The sequence below is a fragment of the Cetorhinus maximus genome, chromosome 4, assembly GCF_964194155.1.
Source record: "Cetorhinus maximus chromosome 4, sCetMax3.hap1.1, whole genome shotgun sequence".
Lineage (NCBI taxonomy): Eukaryota > Metazoa > Chordata > Chondrichthyes > Lamniformes > Cetorhinidae > Cetorhinus > Cetorhinus maximus.
The window spans coordinates 134,090,280-134,111,041 of NC_135882.1; the positions used below are offsets into that span (position 1 = coordinate 134,090,280).

General features: G+C 43.3%; 1 protein-coding gene across 6 annotated transcripts in view; it reads left to right on the top strand.

The window, feature by feature from the left end:
- LOC144679921 (uncharacterized) overlaps positions 1-20,762 on the top strand; it is a 106,402-nt gene that overhangs the window by 53,169 nt on the left and 32,471 nt on the right. Inside the window, exons 2-7 of one of the 6 annotated variants that reach the window (XM_078540887.1) lie at positions 771-6,635; positions 6,732-6,938; positions 7,050-7,226; positions 7,257-7,337; positions 7,464-7,610; positions 11,127-11,249. In XM_078540887.1, coding sequence (XP_078397013.1) covers positions 771-6,635; positions 6,732-6,938; positions 7,050-7,226; positions 7,257-7,337; positions 7,464-7,610; positions 11,127-11,249 — 6,600 coding nt within the window. Of the gene's footprint in view, positions 1-770; positions 6,651-6,731; positions 7,227-7,256; positions 7,338-7,463; positions 7,611-11,126; positions 11,250-20,762 lie in introns of all 6 variants that reach the window. The other 5 variants (XM_078540889.1, XM_078540886.1, XM_078540884.1 and 2 more) reach the window with 5 other exon arrangements.

Sequence of the window (20,762 nt, forward strand, 5' to 3'; positions counted from 1 at the left end):
CTAATTACTGTTGCTGTTGGAAGTTTTTCTGCATTGGCTGCTTCCCTCTTTGGGAGGAAGGCAGATTATCGGAAGGTCGGATGAAACAGCAGGAAATGATTCTCCCTTTTTTTAAAAAGGTGTTCAATCATTCAACAGTGAATTAGACTGTTACCTGAAAAGGAAGTATGTGCAGGATAATGGGGAGAGGGTGGGGAATTGCACTAGGTGAATTGCTCATTTGGAGTGCTGTTGCAAACACTATGGGCCGAATTACTTCTTTCTGTGCTGTAACAATTCTGTGGTCATGACTTGTTGATGCTCCATACAAAGTGTAAGAGTTGAGTCTCATGCACTGCCTGAAGGCATTGTGGAAGCAGATTCATCAGCAACTTTCAAAAGGGAATTAGAAATAAACTGGGGTGGGATTTTATGGTCCCGCCGAAGTCAGTGGACATATGAACGGCTCACCGCATTTTACAGCCCCTCTCCCGCCACAATGAGGCAGTAAAATTCCACCCGAGAAGGGAAAAATGCAAGGCTATGAGGAAGGAGAAGGGGGATGGGGCTAATTGGATCGCTCTTTCAAAGAGCTGGCACAGGCAAAATGGGCTGAATGAACTCCTGTAATGTATGATTCTATGAAATGAACAAAAATCTAATGAAAATACTAATTCTTAACTATTTTACTCTCCACCCTTTTTCCCTATTTCCATTTTATTATGTTTTGCTTCTGTTCTGTTTGCAATCCATCTGCTTATTCCTTTTGTTTCCTCTTGTTAATTCTGCAGACATTTCCCCTGATGTTTCCTGTGGCTCTTCTCACAGCATGCTCACCCCTAAAGACCCAGCTTCACCCCAGGCCACCCCAACAGCTGACTCCTCATACCTGAGGCAACTTCATGATGGCTCGACGTGGTTTACGGGAATCGAGCAGAGCGAGCTCCCGATTGCTGGTCCGGCATTGGATCATGGCAGGGATGTTTCCGAAAACCTTGAAGAGAAGGATACAGCTGATGAGGGAACCCGACCTCAACCTGAAGGAGCGAGTTGTGACGCAGACGCAGATAACTCATACCCTGAGTCATCTTCAGGACCATCTTGCATCAAGGAAAGCCTTTCAGAAAATGAAAGCCAAGTAGCCCAACACAAACTGGACGTGGATCGAGAAAGGGCAGACATGTTAGTACTAAGCACTGTTGATGGTGCACAACTCATCAGTGCAGACATTGGCTCAGGGATATCCAAAATGGAAGTTCTAGAAAAAAACAGACATTTACTGGATGGTCCACCAGCCACTACCGACCCTGTTGTAGATGCAACACAAGATAGTTCAGAGGCCAGTGCAGGCCTGTCATTGGAAGAGTCAGAGGTGAGCAGCTTTTCAGAGACGGACACAATATCCAGGGAGGAGCCAGATGGGGACATGCAACTGATAGATACCAAAGTAGACAAAGAGGCAGAAATGACCTGTTTGGAGAGGGAGGGAAATCAGGATCTGTCCGATTCAGAAACAGACACATCAGTTCAGTTGCCCTTCATTGAGAAGGACAGTCCCTGTGTCGAAATAGACCTCGATTCACTCAAAGCAGGCAATGAAAAACCAATCCCTCTTACAGAAACACTTTGCTCTGCTGACCTTCCTCCCAATGTCATGAGCAGCAGTATTAAGGCTTCACTAAAATTAGAACTTCAGACCATTTCAGCCACAGAGACCGGGCAGCCTGTAGTTATCGATTCTCTCTATTTACTGACTGATAAATCAAGGGCTGAAAATGCAAAGACTGAATCTTCACAAACTCAGGATCAAGTTACAACCATTGGACACACTGATATTCCTCTGTGTTATTCAGAACCCACCAAAGAATTGCTTATGTATCCCAGTGCTGTGGATCATGTGTGTGGTCCGGATCCCGATCTTTTTTTCACAGCACCATCGAGTCCAGTAAAGACAGCATGTGGTGCCCAAAAATATTTTTCTTATTCGAAAACCAGCTTACACGAAGAGCCTGTTGAAGCCCTGGAGAGTGAGGGCAGCGAGGGCATCTATTCTCCACCAACCTCTCCCTCAGGATCTTATAGAACTGCAGAAGGAGGCAGCTGGACATCATCAGGCACGCCGAATACTTCTCCGTCTAGCTCCCCAAACTTACTGGCAGATGTTGAAACAATGGAAGTGTCTGCCTGTTATGTAGAATCATTATCTGCGTTCGCAGAAGAACTCAATGAAGAGCATTCTGAGCAAGTGCTGCCTCTTGCTGATGCTCCTTATGGCATAATTGATGAGGAAACTTGGACCTCTATGGAAGAGTCAACTGAAAGGTGCCTTACAGAAACACAGGATAACATTGCTCCTTTAGCATTTGATAATGAAAAACTTGAAACCAGTGAAGAGGATGATGATGCAGATGGACAGGAGTATATAAATCATAAAGTTCAGGACATTTCCAGTGTAGGATCAAGATTAGTTGAGGGAAATGATATGAATCAACAATCACACACAACGGACTGTGACATTAATCAAGAGTTACGGAGTTCACAAATTATGCCGCAAAATGCTACAACCGAAGATAAGTGTTGTACAATCACTTTGGATGGAAGATACAAAGAAGCACTCACCATCCATCCAATATCTATTCCTCAAGAGGATGACGATTCAGAGTCAAAATATAGTAGGGAGTACAGATGCTCTAATCATGGTGAATCAAATTATGAAAATGCTGAAGCAGGCCTGAGAGACAGAGTTTTAACACTCAGTAATGAAGATGATCCAATAGGGTTAGATATGCCAATAGCAAGCACAGAGGTTGATGAAAGTACTGGGCAGCATGAGGCTGAACCTGTACAATATTCAATTGAGGAAGAAAGCACAATGCCAATGGGATCACATGACAATATTACTTGTTACGAAACAAAATATAGGAGCCTGACTTCAGAATTTGAATATCTATTAAAGGGAGATGTAAGTACTAATCATGGGTCAAATAACACAGGCGATAGCACAATTTACGCATTAGATAACAATTTGCTTACTGCTGAAACAGTCAAGGACCAACATGCTTATAGCAAACATTGTGACGCTTACACTAATTATGCTCCTCTTGCTTCTTCTGAGGAACTTGTTGAAGATTATGCTGATGCTTTCAATGAAGAAAGGAGCATGGAAATAAAGACAGAGAAGGAACCTGATATGACACTTGAAGCTTCAGTCTCCTCTCAACTTGATCTACAGTTGGATGAAGCATGTGAGGAGATTTCCAATGCTCTTATTAGTTCTTATCATGATAGTTCCTTTGTAGTTGAAGGTGAGCTTGAAAGATCTGTGCCGCTAGCTTCTGAAGTTTACATTCCAAGTGGTCAGCCATCCAGTGAGCTATGCAGTTCTGTACAAGTTGGCTGTTCATCTGATGTGACAGACATAGCAAGCTGTTCTGAAATGGGGACCTCGATGTTGCTCCAATCCCCTGATGATGTTGTTAGCATGGGTCTTGGCAATGAAAGAATGGTGCCTGCAGCACTACTCTCATTTAGAGGCAGCATTATTTTTGAGGCAGAGTCTATTGAAATTACTTCATTGTCTACGGTGGCCCCAACTGCAACAGAACAGGAAAATGTTGAAGAAGATGTTGTTGATGATGGCAGTGATGCTAATGATGGCGATCATATTGATGATGGTAACTGTGATGTTGCAGATGAAGATGAAGACAGTTCTGTGTCATTCCTTTATTCACTGTCTGAGACCTCTATCACTGCAGGAATTGATGAATCCTTTGCATTTCAAGATACAACTTCAGAATCTTCTGCTTCTGCATCTCTTGAGGGAGAGGATGAAAGAATTGCTACGGACCACTATGTTCTGTTCTCGGGAGTTACTGAAGTACAGATCGAAGGACCAAAGGGTGAATCCATAGATTCAGGGAGCGACAGTGAGATGGAAATGTCTTCATCAGTCTCCTCATCAGACTCTGGAGCACTTGAGGCCTACTGTGCTACAAGTATGACATGTAACATAGCAGCTTTGCAGACAGTGAAATCCAACTCTGTTGATGATGAAGAGCTGCCTAGTGCTGAACTGGAAACACAAAAGAATTGGAGAAAAGAATCTGAGGGCACAACGATTGACAATAAAGGTGAAGTCACACAGCAAGTTTCAGCATGCATTACAGCTTCTCAGACAGGTACTTTACAAACTGATACATTGTCGGATGATAAATGCCTTTCACAGCCCTCCCCAAGTGTCCCAGATGAGCCTCAGCAAACTTCATTGGTTGGGTCTACAAAAAACAGCCCAAAGTGTCCTTCAGAGATGGTGCTGGAGGTGGAAGAGAATGACACATGTTCCATTGATTCAGACAGTGAAGATCTGTCATCAGGATTGTCAGCCTTTGAAGAAATGACTCATGAACAGGCACCATGTGAAAGGAAGTCACCTGAGCTGGAATCTCTCCCCACCTTTGGTCAGGTACAATCAGATAGCTGCAGTGAAACAATGGCAACATCTCAGATTACAAAGGAAATCACAGCAACAGAATCAAATTCAAATCTCACTTCCCAGTTTGAAAATGTCCATCCCACAAAGGACCTCAATAGAAATGAGTTTGACTTTGAATTGGCTGCTAATTTACCTGAAGGCATGAATAAATTTGATGATTACCACAGTCAGATTGCCAGTGCATGGTCTAAAGAAGGCGAGACCAAAGGGCCCAATTCTGAAATGCCGTTGAATTTGCCTGTTGAACTGGCCAGTGATGCTGACATGCCGAATACCAGCTCAAGTGAATCAAATTCTGAAAGCAACAACTCCATCTTTCCCACACAGCAATCGTGTGATGTTGGTCAATATGCCATTGGGAAAGCTACAGATTCCACCAACATCAGTAACAATATCAGTGAAGATTTGGTGTCAGTCTGTGCGAAAACTGACAATCAGTGTACTTGTGTTGACCTAACACTTGACACTGAAAAATCTCCCTGCATCAGGCCTTTCCAATCAGATTCAGCCAATGTAAACACTGCTGGGTCATCCTCAGTCTGTGGATCACAAATTATAGATATTCATGGAGATGGTCTCAGACCACTGTCTCCTTGTTCTGAATTAGCTCCCTCTGAGGACAACATTGTCCAAGAGCATTGTGCCTCTTCTTACACACAAAAAACTAAAGGGTTCCTGGAAACACTGCCTGAAAGTAGACCAGCTGTGGAATGTAAAAATGTCATTGCTTTGGGTTTCCGGGACATGCCATTGCCTGATCATGGAACCAGCATTGAGAGCTTGGATGAAAACATTGAGTCAAATGAGGAAGAACCTCTCTCTTTGTCTGGAACAGACCAGTCCAAAACAAGTACTGGGCTCAATAACCTTTCAGATTTAACAAGCCCTGAAGAGGTAGTTGGAGCCACAAAAATAAACTCTGAAGAAAATAATTTGGAGGAACAACATAGCGAGCCTCTCAACATTGAGCAGGAGATGATGAACATAGTTCCGGTGGATACTTCGATGAAGGAGGATTCGGCATGTGAAGAGCTGAAAGTTTTTACAAGTAACCCAATACCTGTATCATTGAGGAGTTCTTCATCGGAAACAGAAGATTATGACCTGAGCAGTGAATCTGACTTGTCTGAACACATGCCCTCAGTTAAAGATCCTGAGTCGACAAATGCCGTTGAAATTTATAATTGTTCTGGTGAAACCAGTCCTTCTCTACAAGTGAGTGCTCAACAGGACATGGCCACTTTGGAAGATACAATAAGTGGCAGGACTTCGGGTTCATCTCAGCATCTGGTCAGCAGGACTGAATCTAGTTACTCAGAAGCATTGCTGGATAAACCAAATCAAAAATCTGAAAGTCAGCAGGTTGAAGATGGAGCAAGAGACAGCAGAGTTTATCCCATTGTCAGCCAAGAACATATTGATGTTGAACCAGAAGTTGGCATTGATCAATCTGATTTGGCAGATTCTGAGTTAAGTTCAAACTCTTTACCAAGAAATGATGGAGTGCAGTGTTCCATCTCCTCATCACAAGAATGTTTTGATCCTATGAAGTTAGCGGATGCTCAGATTGGACATGCTGTTAGCCAATTAAAGGTCCTGGGCTCCATTTCGGAAGCTGGCACTCATTCTTTGACACACTCAGAAACTCAACCGGAAGAGGGTGATAATCAGAATGAACTTCCAGGTACACTAACTGAAGGTACTGATTCTGAAGGTACTCATTCTTTGACAAGCTCAGAAACTCGACCGGAAGAGGGTGATAATCAGAATGAACTTCCAGGTACACTAACTGAAGGTACTGATTCTGAAGGTACTTATTCTTTGACACACTCAGAAACTCAACCGGAAGAGGGTGATAATCAGAATGAACTTCCAGGTACACTAACTGAAGGTACTGATTCTGAAGGTACCCATTCTTTGACACGCTCAGAAACTCAACCGGAAGAGGGTGATAATCAGAATGAACTTCCAGGTACACTAACTGAAGGTACTGATTCTGAAGGTACTTATTCTTTGACACACTCAGAAACTCAACCGGAAGAGGGTGATAATCAGAATGAACTTCCAGGTACACTAACTGAAGGTATTGATTCTGAAGGTACTTATTCTTTGACACACTCAGAAACTCAACCGGAAGAGGGTGATAATCAGAATGAACTTCCAGGTACACTAACTGAAGGTACTGATTCTGAAAGTACTTATTCTTTGACACGCTCAGAAACTCAACCGGAAGAGGATGATAATCAGAATGAACTTCCAGGTACACTAACTGAAGGTACTGATTCTGAAGGTACTCATTCTTTGACACACTCAGAAACTCAACCGGAAGAGGGTGATAATCAGAATGAACTTCCAGGTACTCTAACTGAAGGTACTGATTCTGAAGGTACTTATTCTTTGACACGCTCAGAAACTCAACCAGAAGAGGGTGATAATCAGAATGAACTTCCAGGTACACTAACTGAAGGTACTGATTCTGAAGGTACTCATTCATTGACACACTCAGAAACTCAACCGGAAGAGGGTGATAATCAGAATGAACTTCCAGGTACTCTAACTGAAGGTACTGATTCTGAAGGTACTCATTCTTTGACACACTCAGAAACTCGACCGGAAGAGGGTGATAATCAGAATGAACTTCCAGGTACTCTAACTGGAGGTACTGATTCTGAAGGTACTCATTCTTTGACACACTCAGAAACTCGACCGGAAGAGGGTGATAATCAGAATGAACTTCTAGGTACAGTAACTGAAGGTACTGATACTGAAGGTACTGATTCTGAAGGTACTCATTCTTTGACACACTCAGAAACTCAACCGGAAGAGGGTGATAATCAGAATGAACTTCCAGGTACAGTAACTGAAGGTACTGATACTGAAGGTACTGATTCTGAAGGCACTCATTCTTTGACACACTCAGAAACTCAACCGGAAGAGGGTGATAATCAGAATGAACTTCCAGGTACAGTAACTGAAGGTACTGATACTGAAGGTACTGATTCTGAAGGTACTCATTCTTTGACACACTCAGAAACTCGACCGGAAGAGGGTGATAATCAGAATGAACTTCCAGGTACTCTAACTGAAGGTATTGATTGGAAAGCGGAATCTTCTGATATGCTGCAAGACAATGATGCTGGTAAGTTAAAGGATTTAGATTCAATACGGAAAGGGAGTAATGATCAAGCAGAGCCCTTAGATGGCTTACCAGAGAATGACACCAACCAATTGGGTCTTTTAAAATTATCACCAGAGAATATTGTTGATAATTTCTTAAACCAGATGCCAAAAGATGGCAGTTATCAATTGAAGCCTTCTAGCAGTAAATCAGAAGATTGTTCCGTTAACTCAAGAGCCATAGACACAATATTCAGAGATGACAGTAGGAAATTGGAGGTCTCAGATGCATTATTAGAAGATCATACTTTTAAATCAGAGATCCTAGATATGGTGGTTGAAGATTTTGGTGGAGAGTTGGAACTTACAAATATTCAATCAGGGGATGACGCTGGTAAATTAGGAAATGCAGACAAAGTGACAGGAAATGATAATAGTCAAGTAAATGTTCCTTCCATGTTACCTGAAAATGATGTTTGTAAATCTACTGTCATAGACTTGGCAGCAGTATATGTGGGCGACCAAGTAGAAGTCTCCAATGTTATATCAGAAGATAATTCCTTTCAATCAAATACCATAAATATAATGGCAGAAAATGCTTCAGAGGGTGGTGATACAGACAAATTAGCCATTTCAGGTATCACCACAGGATGTGCAGCTCCTACATTAGTGGCCGTGGACAAGCTGCAAGGGGATTATGATGATCAATTGAAACTCTCCCACAGCCAACCAGGAGATAATGTTAACCTATTAGGGATTGCTAAATCAATGCTAGAAGATGGCAGTCAAGGTGAAATATCTGGTACTTTACAAGATGGACATGCTTATAAGTCAGAAGCCACCGACATCACAATAGGGGATGTCAGTGAACAGGAAGGGCTGTTGAACATTGACAAGTTAGAAGTTCTCGACACATTAATGGATGATGGTGCAGTTGAAGTCATTTTACCTGAAGATAAGGATTGCAAAGCAGCAATTGTAGACATAGCTGTAGATTTTGATGGACAAGTGGAACTCTACCATATCCTGCCTGGAGATAATGCTGACGAGTTTGAAGATATGGATGCTCTGCCAGTAGAGGAAGTTAGTCAAGGGAAGGTCAGTAACATCCTACCAGAAGATGACACTAGCAAATTTGAAGATATGGGTACTCTGCCAATAGTGGAGGATAGTCAATTGAAGAACTATGACACTCCAGCTGGAGATGATGTTTGCAAATCAGAGGTTACTGGTACAGTGATATGTCAAGACAAACTTTTAGATGATTCACAGATCAGTGATGCTGCTGAAAGCTCAGACACCCTTCTAAGAAAATCTACTTGCATGTCAGAGATTTTGGGAGATCATAGTTCCCAGATGGAGAAGTTTGGGAGTCTGTTGCAACACGACCCTAGTGAAGTTACAGATGTGGACCAAGCCAAGTTCTCAGCTATATTACCCAGAGATGAGGTTTGTAAATCAGAGATCACGGGTACAGTACCAGGCGATGGCAGGGGTCAAACAGAAGTTTCTGATGTTCTGTCGAGTGAAACTCCTTATAATTTGGAGATCATAGACATTACATCAGAAGAAGATAATGACAGCCTTGTTGATAATGATGAAGATGAAGAAGGCAAGCTCACAGATGCGTCACAAAATAGTGATACGGGTATATTAAGTATGTCCAAACCACAGGATTTTACTGATGAAGTAGATTTTTCTAACAGCTCATCTGAAGGTAATGCATATAAACCTGAGATGGTTGATTCAATGTTAAGGGGTAGTGCATCAGACAAAGCTATAAATGATTCGCAAGTTACCGATAGTGGGAAATTAAATATCATTGATTCGACACTGGGAAACAATATGAACACAACGGTGAACTTAGATGAATGTTCAAGAGATGATGATGGTCAGATAAATTCCTTCAGCCTTCCACCAGGAGGTGATGCTAGGACACTAATAGTCGCAGAAATAGCATCAACAGATGATGGTGGAAAAATAGAACTCCCTGATATGCAGTTGAGAGATGATGTTTCTCAATTGAAGATCATAAATCTAGCTTCAGAAGTGGAAGGCAGGCAAGCCAAGATTTTAAATATTCCACAAGCCAGTAATGCTGATCAACTAAATCTTCTTGACTCTGTAGCAAGTATTGACTCCTGTCATACTGAACTCTCTGGAATATCACCAGGGCACAGCGTTGGACCAGTGGAGGATTTAAACTTCGAACAAAGAAATGCCAATAATCAAACTGAACTCCCAAACCCAGTTCCAACAGTGAGTGATCATCAACAGGAAATTTGTGAAACTGCAGCAAAATCTTTTGATTGTAATCTGGAGATCTCAGTTTCTGCAAGAGAACTGAACTCTTCTACTTCAGTATTGTCAGAATCTGCACAAGAATTAACCAGTGAGTGTCTGAAGACTTCTAGAAGCTCAACTGACAATGTTGCAGAGTTATTTGAGCAAGAAACTGCTGATGATCACACAGCGACCACTGATGACACTCAACAAAATGCGACTTTTGTAACACCAGATGAGTCAGACTTTGAAAAGGGAAACCCAGGTGATAGAAAGAGCCATGTTTTAGTTGAGAAACCAAATTCAGAAGTAGAGGAGATTTCTGAGATAATGCCACTGTCTGAAGTTTCAGAAATTGCATCAGAAGCTGGCTTTGTCATTTCCACTGATGAATCTAATAACTCAACATCAGATGGTTCCAGAGCAGAAGGTGCTGAGATCTGTGGCCACCTAGCCCTTTCATCCGAGCCAGTTTGGATAACTTCACCCATCCCTTCTGTATGTCAAATAGCACAGCATACCATTCAGGACTGTAAGGCTGATGAGGTTACTTTAAAATGCAAGGTGGTACAGGGGGAGATGCCAATGAAGGCTCCTGCAGAATTAGAAGAAGGAAAGGTTGGCAAAGGTTCACCTGATCATAGGTTGGATTCATGTCAACGCCATGAGTCTGAAGGATTGAATTGGCCATGTACCCAAGTCGTCCCTGGTTTAGAAATAGACTCGTATTGCAATCCAGATGTAAACCAAACTGTACCTGATGCTCTTCTGGTTACACAGAATAGTGAACAATTATATTCGAACAATAAAGACAATAGCGCATCATTGGAGACCCCGCCACCTGATCAAAAGCCTCTTTGCTTAGTGGGTAGTGATGGAGAAGAAAAGGTTGACACTTATCACCACACTTTGCTTGATGTGAGTGGTAACAACACTCAGGATAAAAGATTGGATAATTCACATCATTCTGAGCATTTCTCCACCATTGGTCATTCACTGGCAGAGACACCAGCATTTGACACATTGCCTGATGTATCCTACAGTCCTCCAGATAGATCTCTTGCATGTCCTCATGCTACATTGAGTAATATTCCTTCTGCATTTTCAATGACAGAATTTGGTTTTGCTCCTGCACCCATCTGTTCCGTTTTAGACCTTCCCTCCCTAGATCAAGCTCCCACCACAACCTGTCCTGAACTGGCTAACAACTGCTTTTCTGCTGTATCATCCTCCCCATCATGTAAACTGACTTTAGGACATCAGGACCAAGAAACGTTCTCAACGCATGCTGCTATGGTTGGAAGTCCACTAGCAGGAGATAAAAGTCCTGATGAGTTTAAGCTGTCTGAAGCAGTGGACTTGGATGAAAAACCAACAGGTAATGAGTTTCCATTCTGTAAAAACTTGAGAATGAAAATCAATTTATTTGGATTTTTATTGATTAAATATCGAACACTGGCAATGTGGGATTTTTCCCTCCCCATCCCCCAACATCATGGTTTTTTTTTTATCTCAATGTATTGGTTTGTTCACTTGACTCTTGCCTTCGGATAAGAAGGTCATGGGTTCATGTGCTACTTTAGTGCATAATCTAGGCTGACACGTCAATGCAGTGCTGAGGGAGTATTGCACTGTTGGAGGTGCCATCCTTAGAATGAAACATTAAACCAAGGTGCATCTGCCCCCTCAGGCGGACATAAATGATCCTATGGTGTAAATCGAAAAAGAACAGGGATGTTTTCCTGTGTCTTGGTCAATATTCGTCACTCAACCAACACATTACAGATGATCTATTTTACTTTTCTCACTGCTTTTTTTGGAGTTTGCTGTGTGCAAATTGGCTGCCTTGGTTCCCTAAGTGTATAAAATACTGTAATAAAGGGAGAGACACTGGTAAAGGCACAGATACAAGAACAGGAGTCAGAAATTCAGCCCCTCAAGCCTGTTCTCTCATTCACTTAGATACAGGTCAGTCATGATCTTAGCACCATTTACATTACAACAATGATTTCACTTCAGAAGTATTTCATTGGCTGTAGAGAGCTTCTGGATGTTCTGCGGTTGTGAAAAGTGCTATTTATTGCTGAATTTTTATGATGTCATGGAAAGAGCATTGCACAAAATGACTGCTCACTCTCTCCAGCCATCAGTTCATGTATATAAAATACTGCAATAAGGGGTGAGTGAGGGACACTGGTAACGGCACGGATATAGAGTAGACCATTCAATCCCTCTCAGCCATTCAGTTAGATTGTGACTCATTAGTATCACAACTTCATTTACCCACTTTAGCTCCATATCCCTTGATACTCTTAACCAACAAAAATCTATTAATCTTAGCCTTGAAAATTGACCCAGCATGTATGGCCTTATGGAGGAGAGAATTCCAGATTTCTCTATCCTTTATGTAGACGTTTTTCCTGGCCCTCATTTGATCTACCCGCAATGTTGATTCTTCAAGTGGGTGACATAGTTTCTCTGTGTGTTTTTTAATATTTGTTCTTAGTTTGTGGGCTTTGCTGGCTAGGCGAGCATTTATTGCCCATCACGAATTGCCCTTGAGAAGGTGGTGGTGAGCTGCCGCCTTAAATTGCAGAAGTCCATGTGGTGTAGGTATGCCCACGATGCTGTTAGGGAGGGTGTTCCAGGATTTTGACCCAGTGACAGTGAAGGAACAGCGATATAGTTACATGCCAGGATGGTATGTGATTTTGGCTGGGATTTTCTGGTTGCATCATGGCGGGACCCACCGGGGATGTGGCAGCCCAGCTAAAAGTCCATTGACTTCCAGCAGGACTGGACGATCCCAGCAGTGGTTGGGGCCGGAAAATCCCACCCTTGGATGGGGACTTGTAAGAGTGGCGCTCCTACCTGTTTTCTCCCTCGTCTTTCTAGATGGTAAAAGTCATGGGTTTGAAAAGTGGTGTTGAAGGAGCCTTGGCGTGTTACTACAGTGCATCTTGTCGATGGTACACACAGCTGCCACTGTGCACCATTGGTGGAGGAGTGAATGTTTAAGGTGGTGGTGGTGCCAATCAAGTGGGGTGATTTGTATTGAATGGTGTTGAGCATCTTGAGTTTTGTTGGAGTTGCACTCCTCATGGGAAGTGGAGAGTATTCCATCAGAGTCCTGATATGTGCCTTGTGGATGTGGACAGGCTGAGAGAAGTTATGAGATGAGTTATTTGCTGCAGAAATCCCAGCATCTGACCTGCCCTTGTAGCCACAGTATTTATATGGCTAGTCCAGTTATAAGCTTCTGGTCAATGGTAATCCTGAGGCTGTTGATGTTGAGGATTCAGCTTTGGTAAAACCATTGAATGTCAAGGAGGTGTGGTTAGACTCTTGATGGAGATAGTCATTGCTTGGCACTTTTGTGGCACCAATGTTACTTGCCACTTAACAGCCCAACCTGAACGTTGTCCAGATTACCACTTGGAGGAAGCACTGAGGGTGGCAGGGGCGCAGAATGTACTCCGGGTGGGAGACATCAATGTCCATCACCAAGAGTGGCTTGGTAGCACCACCGCTGACTGAGGTGGCCGAGTCCTAAATGACATAGCTGCTAGACTGGGTCTGCGGCAGGTGGTGAGGGAACCAACAAGGGGGAAAAACATGCTTGACCTCATCCTCACCAACCTGCCTGCCGCAGATGCATCTGTCCATGAAAGTATCGGTAGGAGTGACCACCGCACAGTTGCTGTGGAGATGAAGTCCCAATTCACATTAAGGATATCCTCCATCGTGTTGTGTAACACTACCACCGTGCTAAATGGAATAGATCTAGCAACTCAAGATTGGGCATCCACGAGGCGTTGTGGGCCATCAGCAGCAGCAGAATTGTACTCGAACACAATCTGTAACCTCATGGCCCAGCATATCCCCGACTCTACCATTATCATCAAGCCAGGGAATCAACCCTGGTTCAATGAAGAGTGCAGGAGGGCATGCCAAGAGCAGCACCAGGCATACCTAAAAATGAGGTGTCAACCTGGTGAAGCAATAAGACAGGACTACTTGCGTGCCAAATGGCATAAACAGCAAGTGATAGACAGAGCTAAGTGATCCCACAATGAACGGATCAGATCTAAGCTCTTTAGTCCTGCCACGTCCAATTGTGAATGGTAGTGGACAATTAAACAACTCACTGGAGGAGGAGGAGGCTCCATAAATATCCCCATCCTCAATGATGGAGGAGCCCAGCACATCAGTGCAAAAGATAAGGATGAAGCATTTGCTACAATCTTCAGCCAGAAGTGCCGAGCGGATGATCCATCTCGGCCTCTTCCGGATGCTGTCCCTAGCATCACAGATGCCAGTCTTCAGCCAATTTGATTCACCCCACAAGCTATCAGGAAACGGCTGAAGGCACTGGATAGTGCAAAGGCTATGGGCCCTGACAATATTTCGACAATAGTACGAAACTCTTTATAGTAGAAGACTTGTGCTCCAGAACTTGCCCCTAGCCAAGCTATTCCAGTACAGCTACAACACTGGCATCTACCCGGCTATGTGGAAAATTGCCCAGGTATGTCCTGTACACAAAATGCAGGACAACTCCAACCCGGCCAATTACCGCCCCATCAGTCTACTCTCGATCATCAGTAAGGTAATGGAAGGGGCCATCAACATTGCAATCAAGCGGCACTTGCTTAGCAATAACCTGCTCACTGACGCCCAGTTTGGGATCCTCCAGGATCACTCAGCTCCTGACCTCATTACAGCCTTGGTTCAAACATGGACAAAAGAGCTGAAGTCCTGAGGTGAGGTGAGAGTGTCTGCCGCATTTGACCGAGTGTGGCATCAAAGAGCTCAAGCAAAACTGGAGTCAATGGGAATCAGGGGGAAAACTCTCCACTGGTTGAAGTCATACCTAGCACAAAGGAAGATGGTTGTGGTTGCTGGAGGTCAGTCATCTCAGCTCCAGGACATCACTGCAAGAGTTCCTCAGGGTAGTGTCCTTGGCCCAACCATCTTCAGTTGCTTAATCAATGACCCTCCTTCCATCGTAAAGTCAGAAGTGGGGATGTTCGCTGATGATTGCACAATGTATAGCACTATTTGCAACTCCTCAGATACTGGATCCATGTCCAAATGCAGCAAGACCTGGACTATGTCCAGGCTTGGGCTGACAAGCGGCAAGTAACATTTGTGCCACACAAGTGTCAGGCAATGACCATCTCCAACAAGGAAGAATCCAACCATCAGCCCTTAATGTTCAATGCCATTTCCATCACTGAACCCCCTAACTATCAACATCCTGGGGGTTACCATTGACCAGAAACTGAACTGGACTAGCCATATAAATACTATGGCTACAAGAGCAGGTCAGAGGCTAGGAATAGTGCGACGGGTAACTCATCTCCTGACCCTCCCAAAGCCTGTCCACCAACTACAAGGCACAAGCCAGGAGTGTGATGGAATACTCCCACTTGCCTGGATCAATGCAGCTCCCACAATACTCAAGAAGCTTGACAAAGCAACCTGCTTGATTGACACCACATCCACAAACATTCACTCCCTCCACCACCGATGCACAGTAGCAGCAGTGTGTACGATCTACCAGATGCACTGCAGGGAATCACCAAGGCTCCTTCGACGGCACCTGCCAAACCCACGACCACTACCATCTAGAAGGACAAGGCCAGCAGACGCACGAGACCACCACCAAGTTCCCCTCCAAGTCACTCACCATCCTGACTTGGAAATATATCGCCATTCCTTCACTGTCGCTGTGTCAAAATCCTGGAACCCCCTTCCTAACAGCACAGTGAGTGTACCTAGACCACATGGACTGCAGCAGCTCAAGAAGGCAGCTCACCACCATCTTCTCAAGGGCAGCTAGGGATGGGCAATAAATGCTGGCCCAGCTAGTGAAGCCCACATCCCGTGAAGGAATAAAGAGAAAAAAACTACCTGGAACACAAATTGCATCATCAGCCACCATCAATGATTGATCTGCTCTAGTGTCTTTCAAAATTTTAGTTTGTTTACTTATTTTTTTGGAGGAGTAAGGGAACACTTCTCCCTTTGCAACAAAACATCCAGAACTTATAAAAGCCTGACTTCTTTCACCAGTAAAGAGGAATTCTCTGGATTATCCTAAACCATATCGCCCTTTCCTGTAGGTTCACCAGTAGCACTGCTACAGTTCTAACTTCCATTTTATTTTCTGATACTAACTTTCCTGAGGATTCCTTAGGCATTCCTACTGCTGTAATAGGTCTGCCATTTAGTCTGCATCCATCTGCCCGAACATGTCTCACCTTGTTACAATGCAAACACTTAGGTCTTCGAATGTCACTGCCACCCCCAGCACCTTCCTTTCGGGCCTGAGGAGGAATTTCCTGGGGATTCCCAGCTGTCCCTTCTCTTCCCTGGCTACTTGCCTTCCTTTCAGCTTCCCACCTTCTATCGTTCTTGGGTTCATGGGGGCAACGGAAAAAGGATTTAGATTTATGGACCAGTTCATAATCATCAGCCATCTCCACCACCCTTCGAGCTGTTTTAACCCTCTGGTCTTCAACACGGGTTCTAACTACTGGAGGAAGTGAACTTCTAAATTCTTCCAAGAGAACGATTTCCCTAAGAGTTTCATACGTTGTCTCTACTTTTAATGCCCATATCCAACAGTCAAGATTACTTCGCTTTACCCCCTCAAACTTAATTGAGGTCTGCCCAGGCTGTTTCCTTGCATTCTGAAATTTCTGCCTGTAGGCCCCAGGGATGAATTCATTCGCACTCAGAATAGCCTTTTTTATTGCATCATAATCCACAGATATCTCTTCTGACAGCGATGCATAAATCTCATGAGCTCTACCCACCAACCTATTCTGTAAGGGCAATGTCCAGAACACTTTTGGCCACTTCATTTGCTTAGTTACCAAATGAAATTAAGAATGCCTCTACATCCCTTTTCTCAAACTTTGGAAGGGCTTGTACAAGTTTAAACATCTCTTCACTAGTTTTGGGTTGGAGGTGGTTGTTTCACCATCAGAACCTCCCTCAGCATTTGAGGCCTCTTTTTTAAAGTCCAGCCTTTTAAGCTGGTATTCCCTTTCCTGTTCCTTCTCTCTTTCCCCCGTTGCTAACTTGTCCCTCTGGAGGTTGAGTTTTCACATTTCCATTTCTGTTTGAAATGCTCTCTCTTTTTCCTTTTCTTTTTCCTCTGGCCTTTTCAATTCCAATTCTTGTTCTTTTTCTTTCACAATTTCATAACTCAAGTTTCTTCAGTTCCTTTTCATGTTCAAGTTGTTTCATTCGCAACTGGATCTTAGCTAATTCAATTGACTCACCCCCTGGAGAACGTAGTCTCTCTGACATCCCTTCAAATTTCAAATGCTGCACAATTATCTCAACTATGCTTTCATCTCTCCTCCGTGTAATTCTAACTTCAGCCTATTTGCCAATTCCGCTAGCTTACATTTGGTTAATTTCTGTGAACCAGTCAGGGTTACATCTTTCATCTGTAAGAAAAAGTCTTTGCGACCTCCAAAACCATTTTGAATTCCAACCCATATAATATACCTCGTAGCAACTCCAATTCCTATGTCCAGTACCTCTGTACCTCTACGTACTTATTAAAAGGATTCTCAGATCCCACCAATGTTCGAGGAGTTCGAATCCCACAAGAGATCCCACCTTATAACGATAATCTTGGATGAGACCCCGCTTTGTTATGATCCCAGCTGAGGTTTCTACTGGACAAGCCGGATCTCAGGGTAGAATCCAGCTTGATAGATCCTAATTTTTATTTTTTGTTTAGATATGTGGGGAATGGCTACTGAACAGAGTCACAGGAGTCAGCTGATGAACTTCTAACAAAAGAATAAAACATTTATTAAACAAGAAAAGATGAACTATATTAAAATACTGTTTCACCCACAACTATACCTTTACAGATGTGTACAGATTTGTAAGGATAACACAAATTACAAAAGCTATCTTATACTTTAACATTCATAGTAAGTACACAGTCCATGTAAACCAATAGGTGACCTGGTCAGACACACCACCCTCTGAAACTAAGTGATGGGTGCCACCCCAAACAGATGCTATGGATCCCTCCTCAACTTCCTCCAGACGCTTCTCACACTGTAAGTCCACCGATCTCATTGAACTCCGTCCTTCACACGAGGGTTTCCAATATCCATTCTCGAAGAACTCGCTTTGGAATCTTCTCCCAAACTGACACTTTCTCTCAGACACCTTACATAAGGGTCCACCTCCAGGGTTTTGAACCCTCCTTCTGATGTTCCTTTCCCCTGGTTTGCCATGTGCATTAAAGCTTTATTCCACGCACTCTCTCTCACTGACTCAGCCAGGCCAATTGAACACCACTGCTTCACATGCCCATAGTAAAGAGTTACAGACCTTCAGGGATCTCCTTGGACCTTCTGGCTTCTTGCAAGCCATTTTTGCTTTAAGTCTGCTTCCTGCAGCTTTCTTCTCTTTAAGCTTGGAGCTTGGAGCCTTCCTCTCTGCTCCTTACTTTTACTTCCACAGAACAGGACCTTTTCCAGATTCCTGTTCGTGTCCTTTGACTAGGCTATCCTCTTGGGATCTTATCTGTTCCACTTCCCTGGTCTTGGGGACTTCCATGTTAAGTTTCTGGAACCTGCTCCTGCAGTTCCTTACCCTGTGTCCTGCTTCTCCTGTCAGCTGGCTTCAACTTTAGTTTGGGACTTGCTATCTGTCCCGCCGAATCCTGGCTTCCAATTGAACTGAAACTGCTTTTATAGTTTTCTCTGTCTCTGTGGGTCCCTCTCTCTGGCCCTCTGTTGCTAGGCAACAGCACAGTTTCTTTTTAACCATGTGTTTGTTTTAATTTCCCTTCAAGTGTTCTAAAATCTAGTTAGAATGCAGGCACACAAACAAAACCTTAGGCCTGCTGTCTCCACTCACAAATGAAACTAGATCCCAGGTTTCATCCTTTTAACCCACAAAATACAGATTAAACTTAGACTTAAAGATATACCTTATTCCTAACACACCAAATACACATATAACTTACTTAAACAATCTCTACTATCTAACGCTGTAATGAGTTCTGAAGCGGAACTCAAACTATGCATCAGTGAGCAGTTTATTGTTGTCTAAAGTGTTGCTTGATAGTACTGTTGATTACACTGCCCATCACTTTAAATAATATTCTGCTTTTATATTCTTGCTGACAAAGTGGACAACTTCATGTTTTCCCACATTATGGCCGTGATTTTCCGGCCCCGTCACGGGCAGGACCCGCCACGGGCAATGCGGTGCCCGAGCCAGAAGCCCATTAGCTTGCGGCGGGACCGGAAGATCGTGGCGGCGGGTGGGTGTGGAAAATCCCACCATATACTCCATCTGCCACATTTTTGCCCACTCACTTAGCCTATCTATATCCTTTTGCAGACTCTTCATATCCTCCTCACAACTTGCTCTCCTACCTATCTTTATGTCATCAGCAAATTTGGCTACAATGTAGTAGGTCCGTTTAACCAAGTCCTCCATATAGATCAGAAACAGTTGAGGGCCCAGCACTGATCCTTGTGGCATTCCACTAGCTGCAGTTTGCCAACCTGAAAGTGATCCATTTATCTGGACTCTGTTTTGTGTTAGTTAGCTGATCCTCTGCCCATGCTAAAATATATCACCTTGAACACCATGAGCTCTTACCTTGTGCAGTAACCTTTAATGTGGCACCTTATCGCATGCCTTTTTGGAAATCCAAATACGCTACATCTACTGGCTCCCCTTTATTCACCCCGCTCCTCAAAGAACTCTAATAAATTTGTCAAACATGATTTCCTTTTCAAAAGCTGTGTTGGCTCTGCCTGATAGCACTATGATTTCCTAAATGTCCTACTACTACCTTCCTAATAATGGAATCTAGTAGATTACCTCCTTAATACTCCCTCATTCATTTATGTGGATAACACAAATAGTACCCTGGCTGAGTTGAAAGTGATCAAATCTAGATTGTGGCTCTATTTTGCCCCTTTAATCCAGGCTGACAATTCTGGAGTGGTACTGAGGGAGTGCTGACCTGTTGGTGGCATCCTTTCGATGAGACCTTTTACAATGAGGGAGAAATGAATAGGTTTGGAAGTGGCAATTGGTTAATGAAATTATTTGATGAAATACTAGTAGGTACGAATGGAATGCACAGCCTGAGATTCAATTGTGACTTTCAAAAGGAAATTGGATAAGGACCTGAAGAGAAAAAAAAATTGATGGGCTTTGGGGAAAGGGCAGGGGAGTGGGACTAGCTAAATTGCTCTTACAGAGAGCCGGCATGGGCCCATCTGGTCGAATGGCCTCCTTCTGTGTTGTAATCATTCTGTGATTCTTTGGTATGATCACCTCTGGACTAATTCCAGGTTCATTGCATTGAACTTTCAGATGAGAAGGCCCCAGATTCAATCCCTTTTGTCTTGTACGATCATCCCTTTTGTCATTTAATCTCTCCTGCCCCTTTCCCTGCCTTTTTTACTGGTCTAAAAACCTGTTCCATCTCTTTCTGATGAGGGGTCACTAACCTAAAAAGTTAATTTTGTTTCACTCCCCACAGCTGCTGCCTGACCTGCTGAGTATTTACTGCATTTTCTGTTCTTATTTCAGATTTCCAGCATTTTGCTTTTACATTTATATAGCATCTTTCAGGACATCTCAATGTGCTTTACAGTCAATTAAGTATTTTTGAAATCTGGTGATTGTTGTATCATAGGAAAACATGGCAGACAATTTGCCTACAGCAACATCCCTCAAACAGCACTGGATAAATGAAAAGTTAGTCTGTTTTAGTGACTTTGTTTGAGAGATAAATATTGACCAGGACATTGGGGAGAAATCACCTGCTCATCTTCACAGTAGTGTCATGGAAACTTTTCATTCACCTGAGGGAGCAGAT